Here is a 21,621-nt window from a genome sequence, read left to right on the forward strand (position 1 = left end):
TAACACACCAAACTCCACATCATCTGAAATGCAATTATATACTGATAATGCATATATATAGATATATATATGGGAATTCTAGTGGTGGCTAACCAACCAGACATAGTCAAACAGTAGTGATAGATGTAGTGGTTCCCAATGACAACATCATCGGGAAGAAGGAACACGAGAAGCTCGAGAAATACAGTTTCAGTTGGATTAGGGCTGTAGTGACTGTTGTCTGTGTATTCAAAAGCAAAGACAAATGCAGTCATAACCCAACCACAGTCCTGAGGTGTGCCAGGATTCAGGGAAATGAAAGCAGCATTTCATTCCTCTAGCTCTCAGTTTCCTGTTAAATAAAGAATTGCTTGTGCCAGTGGATTTTTACACAGTTCACACGCTCACGAAATGCTGATCGCCTCAGATATATAAGGACCCAACTGAGCCAGCAATACCAATAAAATCATGGATCAAACCTATATGGGCATGGAGGACGTATCAGGTAGCAACGTAAAGTTGAGAAGGCTGGTAGAAACTTCAGAAGACAATTCTATCGATGATGAAGTGAGTCAAACTCTGCAATGTGAAACGACTGGACGTGGACTCCCAGGTAATAAACAAAAACAAGTAAACATATTAGATTTAGATACTACATTGATATGTTGATGAATTATTGTGCACAAATAAAACAAAAAGTAAAACTAATACCAGGTAGATGTAGGGTCCGGTTTGCTGAAAAGTTACTGTAGTTTTGGATGTTTTGTTTTTAATTTTAAAGATTTATATTTTAAGGTATTTTTATCTTTATTTGATTGTGCTGAAATGAATAATTGACAGGTGGCCCTTAGCCCATAATTTTGATTGAATTTTAATTTTTGTTTTAAATTCAGGACAGGCTCAAACGATTCAGCGTGTGTTTATTTCAATTCAGTTTTAGTTTAATAAACCAAAAAACTCCTAAGTTCTAAGTTCAAAAGAGAAAATAATACAATAAAACACTGTGCAGCAATCACAGTATTTGTGTCACAGCCATAATCACCCAGAAACAAGTTTGCTTCTTTCTGGTCAGATGTTGATTTCAAGAGCAGAAGTTCACATATTACTTTGTAGAGAAAATATATATTTTATCGTAACATAAAATACTAAGGATATAAATATTCTTCACCTTTAGCATTGTAACAAATATAAACTTCTACCTGCAGAGGCTGAATTTGTAAAGAAGAGTTACTGCAGAGCTGCTGTGATTCTTCTGGGTCTGCTGTGTCTTTTCCTCCTGATTGGATTCATAACTGTGGTTTTTCTCTGTGAGTATAAGAAATATGTAATTAGCATGCTAAAAACCTCACAGGCAATGTTTTTTATTTGATATTGGCATGTCCTACAGTCACCCAAGGCAAATCTCCTGGTGAAATGGACACAGTGTTGCTACACAGGCTTTACAACAACTTGACCAGCGAGAGAAACCAGTTACTGACCAGTTACAACAACCTGACAACTGAAAAGGACCAATTGCTGACCAGTTACAACAACCTGACAACCGAACGAGAACAGTTACTGACCAGTTACAACAACTTGAAAACTGAAAAGGACCAATTACTGACCAGTTACAACAATCTGACAATCCAACGAGAACAGTTACTGACCAGTTACAACAACTTGAAAACTGAAAAGGACCAGTTACTGACCAGTTACAACAACCTGACAACCAAACGAGAACAGTTACTGACCAGTTACAAAACCTTGAAAACTGAAAAGGACCAGTTACTGGCCAGTTACAACAACCTGACAACCGAACGAGAACAGTTACTGACCAGTTACAAAACCTTGAAAACTGAAAAGGACCAGTTACTGACCAGTTACAACAACCTGACAACCGAACGAGAACAGTTACTGACCAGTTACAACAACTTGAAAACTGAAAAGGACCAGTTACTGACCAGTTACAACAACCTGACAACCGAACGAGAACAGTTACTGACCAGTTACAACAACTTGAAAACTGAAAAGGACCAATTACTGACCAGTTACAACAACCTGACAACCAAACGAGAACAGTTACTGACCAGTTACAAAACCTTGAAAACTGAAAAGGACCAGTTACTGGCCAGTTACAACAACCTGACAACCGAACGAGAAAAGTTACTGACCAGTTACAAAACCTTGAAAACTGAAAAGGACCAGTTACTGACCAGTTACAACAACCTGACAACCGAACGAGAACAGTTACTGACCAGTTACAACAACTTGAAAACTGAAAAGAACCAATTGCTGACCAGTTACAACAACAAAGTTAAAGAGAGAGACCAGCTCCAGACAAGATTTGAAGACATGACCAAAAATAGAGACAATCTTCAGGGAAAGCTTCAAGGTAACTATTCGTTTCCATTTTATCTTGTACAGAAATTTTTGCCTCTACATTTGAAGTTAACACTCAAGTACATGACAGTGTTGTTGTTTTTTTCTCATTTAATGCATTGTTGAAACACAGCGTTAACGATACTGGTTAAGACTTGAAAAGTGAAATTCAGTATCCCTTCCACCATATTAACATCTGGACAGTTCCATACTATTGAAAAAGAAAGCCTCAGTGAAACCTAGAATTAAATGTAAATTGAGCTTAATATGAATATATGAATATTTCATACGTTATAAGTCTATTTAGATATAGTTCATACTGGTGCTTTAATCCATGTAGACAAGAAAAAAAAATTATCTTCATTTTTATCTTTAACTTCAACCAGTATGTCTCAGCTGTTTTTTATTTCCATATTTAGTTGTGAAAGACACCGAACCAACGACAGAAATTTTAATACCACAGTTTCAGTTCACAGTGTGTGTTATGCTAGAAATTACTAAAGCACCATGAAGCCTTCTGAGAAGTGGACTTTGGACAAAACCTCAAGTTTCTCCTTATTTTCAGTGGTCACTAACAGTTGCTGATTCAAGCAAAATCATTAGATAAAATATATATTTCCCACACACTCCTTCTGAATGCACAAAAAATGATACATTTTTTTCTCATGTTCTTTTAAAACACAAAACCAAAATAAAACTTTTTTATTTGATGTAAAACTGGATATATTGTGCAACAATGGGACAGTGTTTTTTTTTTCTTTCATATGTTAAAGCTTTTTGAATTTGTACTACTGACACTTGTGGAACAAAGGACAAATATGTGATGCTAATTATGAGATATTAGCCATAAAGATAAGAATAAATCCCAATGAACCCTGAATTATTATTCTGATTTTCTTAAACAGATTGCAGAGAAAACTGGGTGGCCTTCAGTGATAGTTTGTACCAAGTTTCTTCAGAGCAGAAATCCTGGGAAGAAAGCAGACAAGACTGTCTTCAAAAAGGTTCAAACCTGATGATTATCAACAGCCGAGAAGAACAGGTGTGTGTGTGCAAACATAATAAAACGTATTATGTTCAGAATAAAACACTGAATGAAATCAGAGAATGCACTGACACATCACCTTATGTTCTGTATATTTACACTTACTTGTCTTTCAACTAGAATTTTGCTAACCAGTTCAAGAAGTATTTGTGGATTGGACTGACTGACTCACTGACAGAGGGGACATGGAAATGGGTGGATGGGACTCGCATGACCACAAGGTTGAAATAAAAATTAAATTCCTCTCGTCCATAAAGTCTTGTTATGTCATCAAGTACATTAACTAACTTAATTAAATTCATATCTTGTTACTAAAAACAAAAGACTCACTGATCTGTTGAGTTTAACCCGTATAATTTTATCTGTATTTCAGCTACTGGAATAGTGGGGAACCAAATGGTGGCAGAAAGGAAAATTGTGGGCAGATAAAGGCTTACCAATCGCAAAACAGCTGGAATGATGCACCATGTTCCAATCAACACTTCTGGATATGTGAGAAGAGAGTTTCTCAATAACTTGACATCCATGCCCAACAAATACTGCAGAACACAGAGCCTTGAGATGAATTACTGAAATGAAGCTGAACAGAAAACAGTGGACACTTAGGCTACGTCCACACATACACGGGTATTTTTGAAAACGCAGCTTTTTCTATGTGTTTGGGCCTTTTGTCCACTGAAAACTGAGATTTTTAAAAACTCCTGCCAGGGTGGAGATTTTCGAAAACACATGCAGTTACTGTCCCTCCACTTGGAAAGACAGGCGTCAGAGTGAACTTCGGATGTAGCTTTTACATTCAACACAGATGCTCTCACAACCTAAGTGTAATATTAAGGAATAATTCCACCTCACTGTCTGTCCACACATAGGACTCATTTCTGCTTCTATGCGCCATCTTTGTTTACGCTTTCCCTCCCAGGCTTCTAGACTTTTGATTGGCCAACATTTCTACACAGCATTATATCATGGAGATATTTTACAAAAATGCACGTGTGGAAGATGATTTTTTTTTAAAAGAAAAACGGAAAATCTCCACTTACAAAAATACCTGTGTACGTGTGGACATAGATGGAAACAAGTTTAAAAGGTTTTTGCTTTGCTTTCAAAATCAAGAATGTCTTTTGTCAGTATATCCAGGATCTTTAATCAGCCGGCGATCTGCTTTGGTGTGACTGGTCATGACAATTTTAAGACGTGTTAGATTAAAAAACTTGCTCAACAATCCCATGCTGAAAAATTCTCATCTTATAGAAAAATATTCTGTTATCATAAACTTTCCATCTGTATTTACAATTTAATCATTAAAATGTTGACAATTTGGACTGGTTTTACTCCACCTGACTCATTTGTTGAGGAAAGACCGAAGATTTTGGAAGAAATCTGTCAGGATGATGTCGTGGATGAATAAGGCGGACCCAAACGCTGGACTCACTGGTAGGTAGGTGAAGGTTGGTATTTATTGTCAGCGGAGTGAACAAACAGAACAGAAGCAGGATAGGGTTGGCTGGCTGGACGACTGACTGAATGAAGGAATGAATGAAGGACTGACTGACTGAAAGGCTAGCTGACTGAACGCAGGTGGAAACGACAACATACCATCACAAGAACATCAATACATACACAGACTGGATGATGACGATAATTGGACACAGGCGAATACACAGCTGAACATAATGAAACAGGAAATGGCAGGAGTGGTGAAAACAGAACATGAACTGAAAACGCTGGGTCAATGACCCAGGAATCCTGACAAAATCCTCTCAGTGTGCTGTGCAAAAATGCAAAACCCAACCCAAGTTTTCGCTCTCATGTTTTCATTTCTAATATTGTTCATCCTAGTCCTAGTGAATATCTTAACATATACAGCTCTGCCTCCCATGTTTTTGTTAGTGCAAAAACCATAACCTAAACCATACATCACAGTAGGCCTGCTGCCATAGCTGGACTGGCCATCGGCATACCGGGCATTTGCTCAGTGGGCCGATGGTGATTTTTCGTTTTTATGGGCCGATGGGTTTTTTGTTTTTTTTTTTCGTTTTTTTCCATAACGGTATAAACACTGAAAGGTGGTGGATTGGCCAGATGCTGGGAGATGTGTAAAAATAACTCAATTGTTTGGTGGTGGCTATGGCGGAGCTTCCACAGATTCCGTAACATTAGCAAGTGGTGGAGGCCAGCAGATGCAACACGCTGGCAGGTGGATGACAGAAAGGCAGGAGGAGCAGAGACCCGAGGCGGTGAACTGAACTTCAGGTAAGAAGTTATGACCTGCAGTCTATCTGGGTCAGATATAAGCCAAGTTTAGGTGGAGTTTATTTTCGTTATGCTGACTTTTTACAGTCAGTTACAATAACTCGTACTGCGTACTAGCTAGCATGACGTAGTTTATATACTGCTGGGCGGGTGCTGTGATATTATTGATGTTGAACTTGTTTTATCTTATTTATAGGGTTAGTTATTAGTTTCCAACTGTCCCATAAAAAACGGAATCGTCTTGTATTCAGAGAAAATATTGCGCGTTTTGTATTGAGGTGAAAAGGAACAGTTTGTCCTGGACTTCAGCTACAATGAAAAAAACACAAAGCTGGAGTTACTGTGTCTTTGCTGCACAGCTGCCTCGTCTCCTCTCATTCTCTCCCCCTCCCTCTCCTGTTTCTACTTCAATCATGAAACTGATCAATGATCAGCTGATCGGCTTTTCTCTCTTGTTTGTTTATCGCCCACTTTGCGCCAGAAAGAGGAAACCAGCGGATGTCGCGTTAAACAACAGCAGCACGTTTAAGCTTGATCAGCTGTTGTTAAAATTTATTTAATATTAATTTCTAGTATCAGCTGATGTTTGCTGGAGCCACAGCTGTAAAAGCTACTGGTCATGATGTCGGTTTGGTTATCTGGTGAGAGGGAAACATGCAGATGAAACCAGGAGATGTCCTTACTGAATCATCAGAGCTGAACAGGTGATGGAGAAACAGGTTTACCTTTTAGGTGACATGAATGAGTTGAAGGGAAGTTATGAACTGTTTCTGAGAGACAAATAACACCAGGATCCTTTTCTAAGTAGCTGACAGCTGGTAACTGTGCAGGGGCGGGTCTAGCAAAGTTTTGCCAGGGGCCCAGGCAGGACATTAACAGGGAAAGGGGGAGACAAATAAAATACTTTTCTTTCTTATTCGCATTTAAAATGTCTCGCTTTTAACAAAAAATTATCTGAATCTTACAACAAACATTTTCATCTGATGTAAAACGTATAGAAATCCATTATTGTACATAGTAATTTTTTTTAGGGTCTAGGGCTGTTCGATATAACGATATATATCGGATGACAATATAAAAACGTCTAGCGTTTCATTTTACGCTATCGTTTGTTTCGTGGTGTCGCAAAATAAAACTGTTTACGGCAATATTTTTTCATCGTTTTGATGGTCACTGTAGTGGCTATATTAATTTCGTAATTTCTCTCTCTCTCTTATATTTAATATAACCACACTACGGACGGACAAGCGCTTGTTTTTATGCGTTGCGGTTAGCAACAACGACGGTAACACCATCGCGTGTCCGCTTGTTTATGTTCCACATAAACCCTTCATAATAAAGCTCAAGATCCTGTTGAGACTTTTCAAAATAAACTCAATCACGTGAAAGAGGAGATTATTTACGGATGAGAAGCAAAACAAGAGCCGCCAGGTGCTAAAAAACAAACCTTAGACTCAAACGTTAGAACAGGCCTTTCCCCGCAGCACGCCGTGTAATAAATACTCACAAAGAAAACGGCGGCCGTTACCACTTATGTCTAAAAATGTATAGTTTTATGCATCTGTTAAAATACTCGACTCCAGGTACGCGACGCCCAGCTGGAAACACTTCCCGCAAGTCGAGCTGCCCGAGATTCACATAATTTACAGAAAATGTTACATTTTTGTGATTTATATTGTTATCGGGACGATAGAATTCTTATATCGGGATATGAGATTTTGGTCATATCGCACAGCCCTATTAGGGTCCCATCATAATTTCTTCAGAAGTAGCTAAGTACTGTTTATGATGCCAGCATTTTCCCACATTTTCTAGATACTGTACCAGTACTGTGTGTAAAATGCCATCAAAAAGTCAATTAAGTTTTCTTTCTCATCTGTCTTTCTGTCTCCTTTCACTTTTTAAAGGTTACCGTGTTAGAAAAAATATTTTGCCCTGTCATGCTGTTTATTGATGTGGCAAATGAATGGTTTATGAAAATATATCTAAATCTGTCATCAGTAATTAGTAATGATCATATCTCACCTCTAGCCTTCTCTGTCTTAATTTCAGGTTTTCACCATGTGCTGTAGATAGTTCAGGAGGTTAACTCGACCAAGCAGTCTACTTTCGGGTACTGTTTAGAATACCAGAATAGGGAGGATGGTGTAGGTTTAAGTTTATTTGATTGATACATATATACCAACAAGACAGCATACATCACTGTGACTTCAGCGTTTGTTTTTATTCAAAGGCTTTATGGTTTTTCCTATAATACCTGGTGGGCCGGTCTCTACTCAAAATGCCCGGGCCGATTTTTTGTCCCAGTCCAGCCCTGCCTGCTGCCATCTTGTAAACCTTCCCTTTCATGCTTCCTGCTATCCATCTGTCCCAAATCCCACCTGACACTAATCTCCACTCACTCTCCAGTGCACTCTGAATTGTTAAACCCAGGTATTTAAACTCATCTACCTTTATGACCTCTACTCTTTCTATCCTCACTCATTCTGTCTTACTTTCATTCCTCTTCTCTCTAGAGCATGGCTCCACCTCTCAATAGTCTCTTCCACCTGGTCCTGCTCTCACTACAGATAAGTGTCGTCTGCAAACATCATAGTTCACAGAGACTTCTGCCTGACCTCATTTGTCAACTTGTCCATCACAACCGCAAACAAGAAGGGGCTCAGAGTAGATCTCTGATGCCCTCCACGCCCACCTTTAACCCATCTGTCACTCCCATTCTACTCCTCACGACTATCTCACTGACCTCAGGCATGTCCCACATTACCCTTTGTTCTTCTCTGCCACTTCTGACTTCGTGCAATACCACAGCTCCTCTAATGTTGTTTCTAAATTCACAAAAAACACAGTGCACCTCTTCTGACTTTCTCTATACTGAGAGAAGCACTCTCACAGCAAACATCAGCCTGTAGTGCTTTTTCTTGCCATAAAGCCATACTGTTTTTTTTTTTACTCTTCACGCATAGTTGTGGAGCAGACAGTAGACGGCATGAGTGGAAAACTATTTAATCATTTTGATAGCAGCATGCTACGTTACCATAATGATAATAAAATTTGAGCTGCAGTGGCTTCTGATCGCTTCCAAGCTGCAGTAATACCACTTATTGTGACATGTAGGAGGGAAGAAAGTTAATTATAGTGAAATGAAAGCTTTTGACTGTACTTCAGCAGAAGTTTTAAAAAAAAATTAAAATTAAAAATACAGAAAGAGAATTTTTTCCAGGATAACAATTTTGTAGAAACAAAAATTGTGCATACAGGAAGCTTAAACTAAAGCATTAACTTCGGGATTAATGCTGGGTTTTCAGTAGTACTCTGGTTTTACTGAACATACTTCATAGTACAGGCTACAGCTGGAACTTGTTTGTATTGAGTTTTAATGGTTTAAATAGCAGTTTCCTGTTTAATAGACAACCACTTGTGTTAGTGGATATTTGGAACTACAACTTGCAAATTCAGAGTCACAAAACGCTGTTCACCTCAGATATCTGAACACCCAACTGAGTTAACAATGCAGATTCAAATCATGGATCAAGGCTGTACAAGCACAGAGGAAATATCAGGTGGTCAGAAAAAGGATGGTACACACTAAGGCGTTCAGAAGAGTAAAATAATACATGTAATGACTGGGACCCACACACTGTTATTGTGACCACTTTTCCGGTATGTTTATTGCAGTTGCACACACATTAGTGATGTGTTGGTCACAAACGAAACGGCGCTTAGAGCCGGATCTTTGAAGTGAACGACGCGAGCCGTGGTCTTTTTTTTTTCTTACTCTCACCCTCTCTCTTGCACTTTTTGTCTGCTTCACTCCGCATGCGAGCCTTGTGCTTTGCACTGGGAAGAGGGGGGAGGGGATGTAGTTACACTCGCAGTAGCACAGGAACAGAGCCGGAGGGAAAGAGAGAGAAAGAGAGCCAGGGACAACAACGTCACATTAGAAAGGTATAGTAATCATCCACAACTATTTTCAGTTGCGGATGATAAAGGATTCAGAAAGTTTATTCATGCATGCCCATATGACAGAGAATGTGCATCTTCTTTTTGTTTTGCGTATTTTAATTTATATTTAATTGTGTTGTGGTTTGCAGTGTTTTGTGTTGTTTCACTTTAAATTTGTTTAAAAGGAAAAAGCTGAAAATTTAAATAGTTAAAAGTTGAAATGTAAATAGTTGGTTTTTGTATTATATGATTTATTTATTACATTTTATGTGGAGTGAATAAATAAAAGTATATTTACGGTGGCCCCTAGAGACAAAGCACGTACAAACTCCAAAACATGTACAAACCCCTCTAGGATACCAGTGCAATAACTTCCTCAGGACAAGGACTCCGGTCAGAGTGGGGCACAGAGAGTGCTTTCCAGATATACTTTAATGAGCATTAACTGATTGAGCAGCAGGCCAATAGTACAGCAGTTGGCATACTCAGTGAGAGTATGGGGGTGCGTATGTGTGTGGTTCTAAAAAACAAGAAAACAGGGAGGATACCAATCATTACTTTTCAACACAACATTGCAAATTACAACATAAATGATCAACTAAATTCTCTGGCTTAAGAAAATCTCACAGTGCCATTTTAAACAGGCAGAGAGCAGGAATGTCTGCATATCCATCCTATAAATTTTGGAATTGACTCTTAGAGCTAGAGAGGTTCTGACTCAATTTTGCGAAGGAACGCACACGGCTGGAAATCACTACTCCCCCGCACTCATGGGAAAAAATGTGCTTAGTGCTCCTCGGACTCTTAGCTGGACTGTCGTAAAAGCATGTGACATCATCACAAACAGTGAGAACATAGTGGAAACCTATGGATGCATAAGGAAATTACCACTAAAATTATAACAATGAACCTGAAATACAAGGAGACTTTCTGACACATATAGTTCTACAGTTCTGCACCCCGTCCACCAACTTTCCAGTCAGCTTCCAGCACACACACACTCACAATATAAAGGAAAAGTCTCATCAGGACAATCACCATCACCTGTCCCTCCAACCTCCCTGGCAACGCCCCCTTGAGCTTACTGCACTACCCCTCCCCTGCAGCTGATCCAGGGACCACACCTCTGCCACAATACAATACAAACACTTTGTGACTCACAGTTTTTGTGTCACAGCCACAGTCACCATGGTCCATTCTTGTCATTCAGTAAAAGGACTAGATGTTACAATCCCTGACAATGCATTGCTTTAACGGAGAAAATCTTGGGGGATGGCTGTTATGAGGAAAAGCAGCCCAGAAACTTTACCAGCGGCACACATCGTTCTGTGCCTCAACTTTCGTTCTTTTACCCAGGCTAATCTGCCATTTTTCCTTGGTTAGGTTTAGGGATTAGAGATCTGATCTAAATTATCATATTAAGATTTAGGACACATCGTCAGTAGTGGACCTTGGATTCATCGGGTGTTTCGGCCATTATCACTAGACACCCTCATCCAAGGAGGCCCTGCCAGGGTTGATCAGGCCCTGGAGTGTGTCACTGGTTTATGTTAAAATTGTCATAGCAGAAGCACTTCTTCAAATTTGGTTTTTAGCTTTTATATATGTATGTACATATATATAAAATATATATATATATATATATATAATAAAATAAATTAATTTTCTGACTTCTTCTCAGACTACAAGATATAATTCTAGTTTTCAGAAAACAATAACACACCAAACTCCACATCATCTCAAATGCAATTATATACTGATAATGCATTTACTGATAATGCGTATGTATATATACATATATGGTAAATGGTAAATGGCCTGTATTTATATAGCGCTTTAATAGTCCCTAAGGACCCCAAAGCGCTTTACACATTCAGTCATCCACCCATTCACGCACACATTCACACACTGGTGATATGGGACTTCCAGTGGTGGCTAACCAACCGGACATAGTCAAGACAGTAGTGATAGATGTAGTGGTTCCCAATGACAGCAACATCGGGAAGAAGTAACACGAGAAGCTCGAGAAATACCAAGGGAGCACCAGGTGCGGTGACTCCCAAACGCACAGCCAAAGGAACAGCTAAGATACTGCGCAGGACCCTCAAGCTCCCAGGCCGGGGAGTCGAGCTTGAAGAATAGACAGCAGGGGCGAGCGGGAGAGGACGTGTTGTAAAGGAATTTCTTTCACTTATGTATTAATCACGTTATTGTAATGCCTTGGTGATTTTAACATGTCTGACACTCATACTGTAAGACAAATGGTGGGGGTCTATTTAGGAAGTTGGGGGAAGCAGACAACTCCACAGGAGGGAGAGTCTTTTGTCTCTTCGAGGACTCTGGGAGGTAGCAAGGGAGTGTGAACCTTAAGGTGTGAAACAGCTGTGTACTGCCTTTTGTTCCTGGAGAAGGTATTTAACTGAGAGACACACTACTCTCAGTGAGACTCTGCTGACCCTGCCCCGTGGTCATGCAGGCTCTCCATCAAGCTTGGTTGTCTGTTCTTTGTGTGTTTGGATTAAAGAATGTTAGCTACCGCTCACCGCTCATCTACAGGCTTTATTTAAGTGGAAAACTTCCACAACAGAATGGCGCTGTGAGCAGGGTGGTCCGTGTGGTCGCTGAACAACGGTTCCGTGGACGGGCTGATCACCCCTGAGGAAAACGTACCTTTGTCCTACCGGCTGTTGAAGCAAAGGAAATGGAGGAGTCACGGAGCCGTGTGTTTCAGTCACCACCGAGACCATCGATTTTGAGGGGACTCCTGCAGATGGGTGAGTTGTAGCTAACTTTGTATACAGTCATGGAGAGTTTTTTGTCTGGCTGAGCGGTGAAGTGCCTGCTGCTCCGGAGTTCGAGTCTCCGGAGGGAAAATCCTGGGGTTCGAGTCCCCAGGCTTGTGTTCGGTTCTGGTGTTGTGCAAAAGAAAAGCAGTCGTCTGCCAGAGTAATTGCAAAAACACTGGTCCATCACAGGGAACGGTGGTTCGAGTCCACCGTTGATAATCACGTCTGCACAATACAGTGTGTGGAGTGACGGTATTTTAGCACTTTTCTGCCGGTAAGGGAAGAAGGCCATTGCAGGGGACGCTCTGAATGTAAATATAGGATCTAGATCCAGTAGCAGCGGACGTTGCGCCGGGCGGCCAGGGACAAAACTCAATGCGTGACTGTATGGTAAGAACTGAGTAAATGTGTGGTGTGTAAGATTGCAGAGAATGGTTGTGTGGGAAAAGTTGATGTGTGTGTAAAAAACAGTGAAAAATGGGGTTCAAAATGTTGAAAATGGGGAACAAAAACAAGAAGAAAAAAAAAAAGAGAGGAGTGTAGAAATGTGTGTAAAAGTTGTTTCCAACCAGCGGAAGAGGGTGGTACTGCAGGCCACCAGCTCCGCTAGGGTGGACACACACAAAATTTCTTTTTTACCAGAATTGTTGATAAAAATAAGCAATAAAAATAGGAAGAGGGTCTGGTGTTTTTCAATGTAGAACAACTACAATCTTTCTGGGTTTTAAGAAAGGGGAGTTCAGAGCCAGAGAAGGGAGATGTGTTGTTTTAGGCAATGAGAACAATGATCAAAATGTCTCAGTGTGTCACTTGCAGGTGAGGAACAGACCCGGATCAATTTTCCACGTGCAGCAGTCGGAAGAAAATTATAGGTTAACATCATTTAGAAACACTCAAGCCAAGTTTTGGCTGAATTGTTTTACAGCTTAACTTCCATGTGTTTGTCACCCTGAGAACACAAGCTCCAAGAATCTCTCCCTGAAGACAAGAAATGCAGTTCCAGAACAACGAGGTGGATATCAAGAGCTCACAGCAGTGTCCTGAGCAGTGAAGAAAAGGTCCAGCAGCAACAGCTGTGCAAGACAGCAGCAGCAAGGAGAAAAATGGCATCATCATGACTGGATGGATGGATGTGCATTTCCAACAAGCTGCAACTTCACTGTGTGTGAATGGACTTTTGAAAAGACTGTCTGAGTTGGACATTTGCCACTTTTGGGGCAAGATGAGACAGTGGAAAACACAGGACAAAGCTGAAAGAAAACTGACTCTCACTGGACTGTTGCAAGGGGGAGAGATGAGATGAGACCACAGTGGAAGGAGCAGGGGAGAACATGGCTGTTTTAGTGTGGGAACTGAAATTTGGGTTTAGGAAACTGGGAAGAAAAAACGACTGCCTTGCGTGGAGAATTGAAAAGTGTCTGGAGCACCGCAAAGAAGAGAGGTACACAAAAATTACACAAACAGAAAAATGCATTAATCCTACTAACACAAACACACATGCAATGAAGCTCATGGAGACCAAATAGCATTTTAAGCATGCATTGCTGTTACCATCATCTTGTCCGGTTCACTTAGTGGGTTAAAAAGTGATACATAGACTAGTGAACTAGTATTATTTTGGGGAAGGATGATTGAATTATTGCAGGGGTGAACAGAATGATGCAGGGGGGTCAGATGAGTGGGAACTAATAGATTATTGAGTTTCTTGTTTCTGATGTGTGGGGGAGGTTTTATCATAACACACATCTGGGTACATGGGGGAAAACAAAACTCATTATCTAATAGAATATTGTTGTGTGAGGTGTGTGACTGGTGGATGAAAGTTTTGGGGATTTAGCATTTTCCTTTGGTACCACTTTGAAACTGCCAATTAGTTTTGTTTTGATCTATCATTCTAAGAGAGCATGCTTAGACAACTTCTAAAAAGAGGCCTTCATATTGTTTTGATTTTTAACAGTGCACTGAGATATTTTTTTTGTTTGGCAATTTTCTCTTTTGAAGCAGGCCTGCAATATCGGGATCGAAAGCGCTACACAACATGTTGAACAATCGCAAGTGAGTTTCTCCAAAAATTAGAATGGGCTCGGGAGAAAGCCACTTATTTGGGACAATCAGAAAACAAGTCCCTGTCAAAAAGGATTCAGCGAGGTAATCCAGTCTAAATTCTTTTTTCTTTTTTGAAATGACGTCATTGCTGGCAGTAGAAACTTATTGCGTCACGAGGTTCTACTGTCAGCAAATAAAAATGGGGACTGACTGGACTGACAAAAGCTTTGGCTGACTTGACACCAGTATGCAAGATTGCACCTCCACCTTGACCTGACAAAAGGGTGGATGTATGTATGTTTCTTTTACAGGAGCAGAAAGGTGACAGCAACAGGTTGCATGGGCTTTTGGGCCGTGCTGACTTAACCTTTTAATTGTCACTTTCTGTGTCTTTGAATTTACCAGCGGTGTGTTATTCATGACCTTGTATTGTTTACAGTGCAGAGGTCACTGTGAGAAAGTGTGCATACAGATGCGCTACGCTAACATCTATTCTTCCACAGCAGAGGGCTAATCATATGATCTAATCACATGATTTACAGCAGGACACACCACTGGCTAATGTTTTCTTACGACAGGGCCTGGAGTGATGCTACTCCAGAGGAGAATCCCTGGGAATTTTTAAGAGACAATGCACAACTTCATTGTGCATGTCTAATTGTGCTAAGCTGACATAGGGCAAAAGAGGGTTTTCCGTGGAAGCTTTCATTTTTAAATTGCAGAGACCGTGACATGAGAGATATGGAAGAAGAGACTGAAGTGCAGATCCAGACCACGACCGGGAGAGAAGGCTTCAAGAGGACCAGTGAGAAGCAGGGACCATCTGCAGGACAGCAGACAAACAACAGTGGGCTGCACCACTGGGCTTCCAAAGGATTGTCACGAGAAGATTTTGAATAGCAAAATCTTAAAATGAAAGAGTTTCGCCGTTGACGTTGAGGAAGACAACTAAGGTGTACGACGTGCTCTGCCTTAAATCTACAGCTGCGTTGGAACAGAAATCGAGGGATGGAGAGAGCATGCCAAGCTCCAAAGGTGACAGCACAGAGGAAGATCAGCGTTGGAATTATGACTCTGAAAATGGCACAGACACCAGGAGCCCTGACCGGGGACTGGGAATGACCATCTAATGCTGTTTCACTTTGCCATGCAAAGTACTTTGACACTCTGGAGAAGACCTTTCCTCTGTATCATTGTTGTTGCCATTTACATGTGAGAGCTTAGATTGGGGGAAGATTAAAGATGAACAAAGGGTGGTGGGAGAACAGTGAAGTGAGGATACACAGTGTGAAACTCCTTTAAGTGTACAATAATGTTGATGTGATGTACAGAATGTCAGGAAAGAAATTCTGGTATTATTGTGATTCTTGATTTAAGAATCAAAGGGTGGGATTGTAAAGGAATTTCTTTCACTTATGTATTAATCACGTTATTGTAATGCCTTGGTGATTTTAACATGTCTGACACTCATACTGTAAGACAAATGGTGGGGGTCTATTTAGGAAGTTGGGGGAAGCAGACAACTCCACAGGAGGGAGAGTCTTTTGTCTCTTCGAGGACTCTGGGAGGTAGCAAGGGAGTGTGAACCTTAAGGTGTGAAACAGCTGTGTACTGCCTTTTGTTCCTGGAGAAGGTATTTAACTGAGAGCCACACTACTCTCAGTGAGACTCTGCTGACCCTGCCCCGTGGTCATGCAGGCTCTCCATCAAGCTTGGTTGTCTGTTCTTTGTGTGTTTGGATTAAAGAATGTTAGCTACCGCTCACCGCTCATCTGCAGGCTTTATTTAAGTGGAAAACTTCCACAACAGTGTATATATAGACGAAAGCTGGTCTTACTGTGCCAGCATGTGTGCAAATGAACTACCATGCATTGGTCATTTCTACTGTTCTACTTGTACTCCAAGTATGACATACAGTAATTGGTTTCAGTTGGATTAGGGCTGTAGTGACTGTTGTCTGTGTATTCAAAAGCAAAGACAAATGCAGTCATAACCCAACAACAGTCCTGAGGTGTGCCAGGATTCAGGGAAATGAAAGCAGCATTTCATTCCTCTAGCTCTCAGTTTCCTGTTAAATAAAGAATTGCTTGTGCCAGTGGATTTTTACACAGTTCACACGCTCACAAAATGCTGATCGCCTCAGATATATAAGGACCCAACTGAACCAGCAATACCAATAAAATCATGGATCAAGCCTATATGGGCATGGAGGACGTATCAGGTAGCAACGTAAAGTTGAGAAGGCTGGTAGAAACTTCAGAAGACAATTCTATCGATGATGAAGTGAGTCAAACTGTGCAATGTGAAACGACTGGACTTGGACTCCCAGGTAATAAACAAAAACAAGTAAACATATTAGATTTAGATACTACATTGATATGTTGATGAATTATTGTGCACAAATAAAACAAAAAGTAAAACTAATACCAGGTAGATGTAGGGTCCAGTTTGCTGCAAAGTTACTGTAGTTTTGGATGTTTTGTCTTTAATTTTAAAGATTTATATTTTAAGATATTTTTATCTTTATTTGATTGTGCTGAAATGAATAATTGACAGGTGGCCCTTAGCCCATAATTTTGATTGAATTTTAATTTTTGTTTTTAATTCAGGACAGGCTCAAACACATTCAGCGTGTGTTTATTTCAATTCAGTTTTAATAGTTTAATAAACCAAAAAACTTTGGTTTTTATTAGTTGCAGTGTTAGTTTTAATTTATACCGTGGTCTGTGGTTGTCGGATTCTAAGTTCAAAAGAGAAAATAATACAATAAAACACTGTGTGACAATCACAGTATTTGTGTCACAGAAACAAGTTTGCTTCTTTCTGGTCAGATGTTGATTTCAAGAGCAGAAGTTCACATATTACTTTGTAGAGAAAATATATATTTTATCGTAACATAAAATACTAAGGATATAAATATTCTTCACCTTTAGCATTGTAACAAATATAAACTTCTACCTGCAGAGGCTGAATTTGTAAAGAAGAGTTACTGCAGAGCTGCTGTGATTCTTCTGGGTCTGCTGTGTCTTTTCCTCCTGATTGGATTCATAACTGTGGTTTTTCTCTGTGAGTACAAGAAATATGTAATTAGCATGCTAAAAACCTCACAGGCAATGTTTTTTATTTGATATTGGCATGTCCTACAGTCACCCAAGGCAAATCTCAGTGGGAAATGGACACAGTGTTGCAACACAGGCTTTACAACAACTTGACCAGCGAGAGAAACCAGTTACTGACCAGTTACAACAACCTGACAACCGAACGAGAACAGTTACTGACAAGTTACAACAACCTGGAAACTGAAAAGGACCAATTGCTGACCAGTTACAACAACCTGACAACGGAACGAGAACAGTTACTGACCAGTTACAAAACTTTGAAAACTGAAAAGGACCAGTTGCTGACCAGTTACAACAACCTGACAACCAAACGAGAACAGTTACTGACCAGTTACAACAACTTGAAAACTGAAAAGAACCAATTGCTGACCAGTTACAACAACAAAGTTAAAGAGAGAGACCAGCTCCAGACAAGATTTGAAGACATGACCAAAAATAGAGACAATCTTCAGAGAAAGCTTCAAGGTAACTATTTGTTTCCATTTTATCTTGTACAGAAATTTTTGCCTCTACATTTGAAGTTAACACTCAAGTACATGACAGTGTTGTTGTTGTTTTTTTCTCATTTAATGCATTATTGAAACACAGCGTTAACGATACTGGCTAAGACTTGAAAAGTGAAATTCAGTATCACCTTCCACCATAATAACATCTGGACAGGTCCATACTATTGAAAAGAAAGTCTCAGTGAAACTTAGAATTAAATGTAAATTGAGCTTAATATGAATATATGAATATTTCATACGTTAAAAGTCTATTTAGATATAGTTCATACTGGTGCTTTAATCCATGTAGACAAGAAAAAAAATTCTCTTCATTTTGATCTTTAACTTCAACCAGTATGTCTCAGCTGTTTTTTATTTCCATATTTAGTTGTGAAAGACACCGAACCAATGACAGAAATTTTAATACTGCAGTTTCAGTTCACAGTGTGTGTTATGCTAGAAATTACTAAAGCACCATGAAGCCTTCTGAGAAGTGGACTTTGGACAAAACCTCAAGTTTCTCCTTATTTTCAGTGTGTTCAGTAACAGTTGCTGATTCAAGCAAAATCATTAGATAAAATATATATTTCCCACACACTCCTTCTGAATGCACAAAAAATGATACATTTTTTTCTCATGTTCTTTTAAAACACAAAACCAAAATAAAACTTTTTTATTTGATGTAAAACTGGATATATTGTGCAACAATGGGACAGTGTTTTTTTTTTCTTTCATATGCTAAAGCTTTTTGAATTTGTACTACTGACACTTTGTGTAACAAAGGACAAATATGTGATGCTAATTATGAGATATTAGCCATAAAGATAAGAATAAATCCCAACGAACCCTGAATTATCATTCTGATTTTCTTAAACAGATTGCAGAGAAAACTGGGTGGCCTTCAGTGATAGTTTGTACAAAGTTTCTTCAGAGCAGAAATCCTGGGAAGAAAGCAGACAAGACTGTCTTCAAAAAGGTGCAGACTTGATGATTATCAAAAGCCGAGAAGAACAGGTGTGTGTGTGCAAACATAATAAAACGTATTATGTTCAGAATAAAACACTGAATGAAATCAGAGAATGCACTGACACATCACTTTATGTTCTGTATATTTACACTTACTTGTCTTTCAACTAGAATTTTGTGAACCAGTTCAAGAAGTATTTGTGGATTGGACTGACTGACTCTGAGACAGACGGGACATGGAAATGGGTGGATGGGACTCGCATGACCACAAGGTTGAAATAAAAATTAAATTCCTCTCGTCCATAAAGTCTTCTTATGTCATCAAGTACATTAACTAACTTAATTTAATTCATATCTTGTTACTAAAAACAAAAGACTGATCTGTTGAGTTTAACCCGTATAATTTTATCTGTATTTCAGCTACTGGAATAGTGGGGAACCAAATGGTGGCAGAACGGAAAATTGTGGGCAGATAAAGGCTTATGACTCGCAAAACAGCTGGAATGATGAAATATGTTCCAATCAACACTTCTGGATATGTGAGAAGAGAGTTTCTCAATAACTTGACATCCACGGCCAACAAATACTGCAGAACACAGAGCCTTGAGATGAATTACTGAAATGAAGCTGAACAGAAAACAGTGGACACTTAGGCTATGTCCACACATACACGGGTATTTTTGAAAACACAGCTTTTTCTATGCGTTTGGGCCTTTTGTCCACTGAAAACTGAGATTTTAAAAAACTCCTGCCAGGGTGGAGATTTTCGAAAACTCAGGTTTTGCGTTTACATGTGGACGAGCAAAATGAAGATTTAGCCACGCAACGTCAAAGGTGTGCGCCTTTTTTAACGTCAGATCTGCAGTTTTTACACACTTACATAAACACACGCCGTTACTGTCCCTCCATTTAGAAAGACAGAGGCATCAGAGTGAACTTCGGATGTAGCTTTTACATTCAACACAGATGCTCTCACAACCTAAGTGTAATATTAAGGAATAATTCCACCTCACTGTCCACACATAGGACTCATTTCTGCTTCTATGCGCCATCTTTGTTTACGCTTTCCCTCCCAGGCTTCTAGACTTTTGATTGGCCAACATTTCTACACAGGATTTTATCACGGAGATATTTTACAAAAATGCACGTGTGGACGAGATTTTTAAAAAAAACAAAACGGAAAATCTCCACTTACAAAAATACCCGTGTACGTGTGAACATAGTCTTAGATGGAAAGAAGTTTAAAGGGTTTTTGCTTTGCTTTCTAAGTCAAGAATGTCTTTTGTTACTATATCCAGGATCTTTAATCAGCCGACGATCTGCTTTGGTGTGACTGGTCATGACAATTTTAAGACGTGTTAGATTAAAAAACTTGCTCAACAATCCCATGCTCAAAAATTCTCATCTTATAGAAAAATATTCTGTTATCATAAAATTTCCATCTGTATTTACAATTTAATCATTAAAATGTTGACAATTTGGACTTGTTTTACTCCACCTGACTCATTTATTGAGGAAAGACTGAACATTTTGGAAGAAATCCTTTCTGTGGGCTTTGCAAAAATGCAAAACTCAACCCAAGTTTTTGCTCTCATGTATTTATTTCTAATATTGTTCATCCTAGTCCTAGTTAAAATCTTAACATATACAGCTCTGCCTCCCATGTTTTTGTTAGTCCAAAAACCATAACCTAAACCATACATCACAGTAGGCCTGCTGCCATCTTGTAAACCTTCCCTTTCACGCTTCCTGCTATTCTTCTGTCCCAAATCCCACCTGACATTAATCTCCACTCACTCTGAATTGTTAAACCCAGGTATTTAAACTCATCTACCTTTATGACCTCTACTCTTTCTATCCTCACTCATTCTGTCTTACTTTCATTCCTCTTCTCTCTAGAGCATGGCTCCACCTCTCAATAGTCTCTTCCACCTGGTCCTGCTCTCACTACAGATAAGTGTCGTCTGCAAACATCATAGTTCACAGAGACTTCTGCCTGACCTCATTTGTCAACTTGTCCATCACAACCGCAAACAAGAAGGGACTCAGAGTAGATCTTTGATGCCCTCCACGCCCACCTTTAACCCATCTGTCACTCCCATTCTACTCCTCACGACTATCTCACTGACCTCAGGCATGTCCCACATTACCCTTTGTTCTTCTCTGCCACTTCTGACTTCGTGCAATACCACAGCTCCTCTAATGTTGTTTCTAAATTCATAAAAAACACAGTGCACCTCTTCTGACTTTCTCTATACTGAGAGAAGCACTCTCACAGCAAACATCAGCCTGTAGTGCTTTTTCTTGCCATAAAGCCATACTCCTGCTCGCCAAGCATCACGTTGCTGCTTAACCTAGCTTAAAGATGGTATGGTTCATCAACCTTATCCCTATTTTTTTCCTTTTTCTTGCAAATACCCAACAATCAATAAATGCATCCAAGTATATAAGTTTACTGAATATTATTATTCAGTAAACTTATATAATTCAGTGATAAACATAGTTGAGACAATTAAAGCAGTAGTGTTAGTCATCTGATTTATCTGCACTGGTTTTATTTTGGATCAAAGTGAGAGTCATTGGAATACAAACTGTTATTTGCAGTCAGTGTTTTGTTTTATTTTACTCTTCACGCACAG

General features: G+C 39.5%; 1 protein-coding gene across 5 annotated transcripts; it reads left to right on the forward strand.

The window, feature by feature from the left end:
• The first annotated feature begins 358 nt into the window (after positions 1–358).
• On the forward strand, positions 359–20,470 carry LOC102079523 (C-type lectin domain family 4 member M). 5 transcript variants are annotated; one of them, XM_025907827.1, is made up of 7 exons: positions 364–592; positions 1,185–1,286; positions 1,367–1,449; positions 1,618–2,350; positions 3,243–3,379; positions 19,154–19,254; positions 19,403–20,470. In XM_025907827.1, exons 1-7 carry the CDS (start codon positions 448–450, stop codon positions 19,542–19,544), a joined length of 1,443 nt encoding a protein of 480 aa, XP_025763612.1. In that variant the 5' UTR covers positions 364–447; the 3' UTR covers positions 19,545–20,470. The 5 variants fall into 5 exon arrangements, with proteins under 5 accessions (XP_025763611.1, XP_025763610.1, XP_025763609.1 ...); XM_025907826.1 differs by lacking the exons at positions 19,154–19,254; positions 19,403–20,470 and adding exons at positions 3,503–3,603; positions 3,756–4,326 and having other exon boundaries at positions 359–592; positions 1,367–2,350; XM_025907825.1 differs by lacking the exon at positions 19,154–19,254 and adding an exon at positions 3,503–3,603 and having other exon boundaries at positions 362–592; positions 1,367–2,350.
• The last annotated feature ends 1,151 nt before the right edge of the window (positions 20,471–21,621 follow it).

Source organism: Oreochromis niloticus, linkage group LG6 (genome assembly GCF_001858045.2).
Source record: "Oreochromis niloticus isolate F11D_XX linkage group LG6, O_niloticus_UMD_NMBU, whole genome shotgun sequence".
Lineage (NCBI taxonomy): Eukaryota > Metazoa > Chordata > Actinopteri > Cichliformes > Cichlidae > Oreochromis > Oreochromis niloticus.

Excerpts from the sequence above, each read along its gene's own strand:
- LOC102079523 (XM_025907826.1), top strand. The coding sequence starts at position 448 with ATGGATCAAACCTATATGGGCATGGAGGACGTATCAGGTAGCAACGTA. Across the intron at positions 2,351-3,242 it reads TCTTCAGGGAAAGCTTCAAG|ATTGCAGAGAAAACTGGGTG; the intron begins GTAACTATTCGT and ends TTTCTTAAACAG. Across the intron at positions 3,380-3,502 it reads TCAACAGCCGAGAAGAACAG|AATTTTGCTAACCAGTTCAA; the intron begins GTGTGTGTGTGC and ends TCTTTCAACTAG.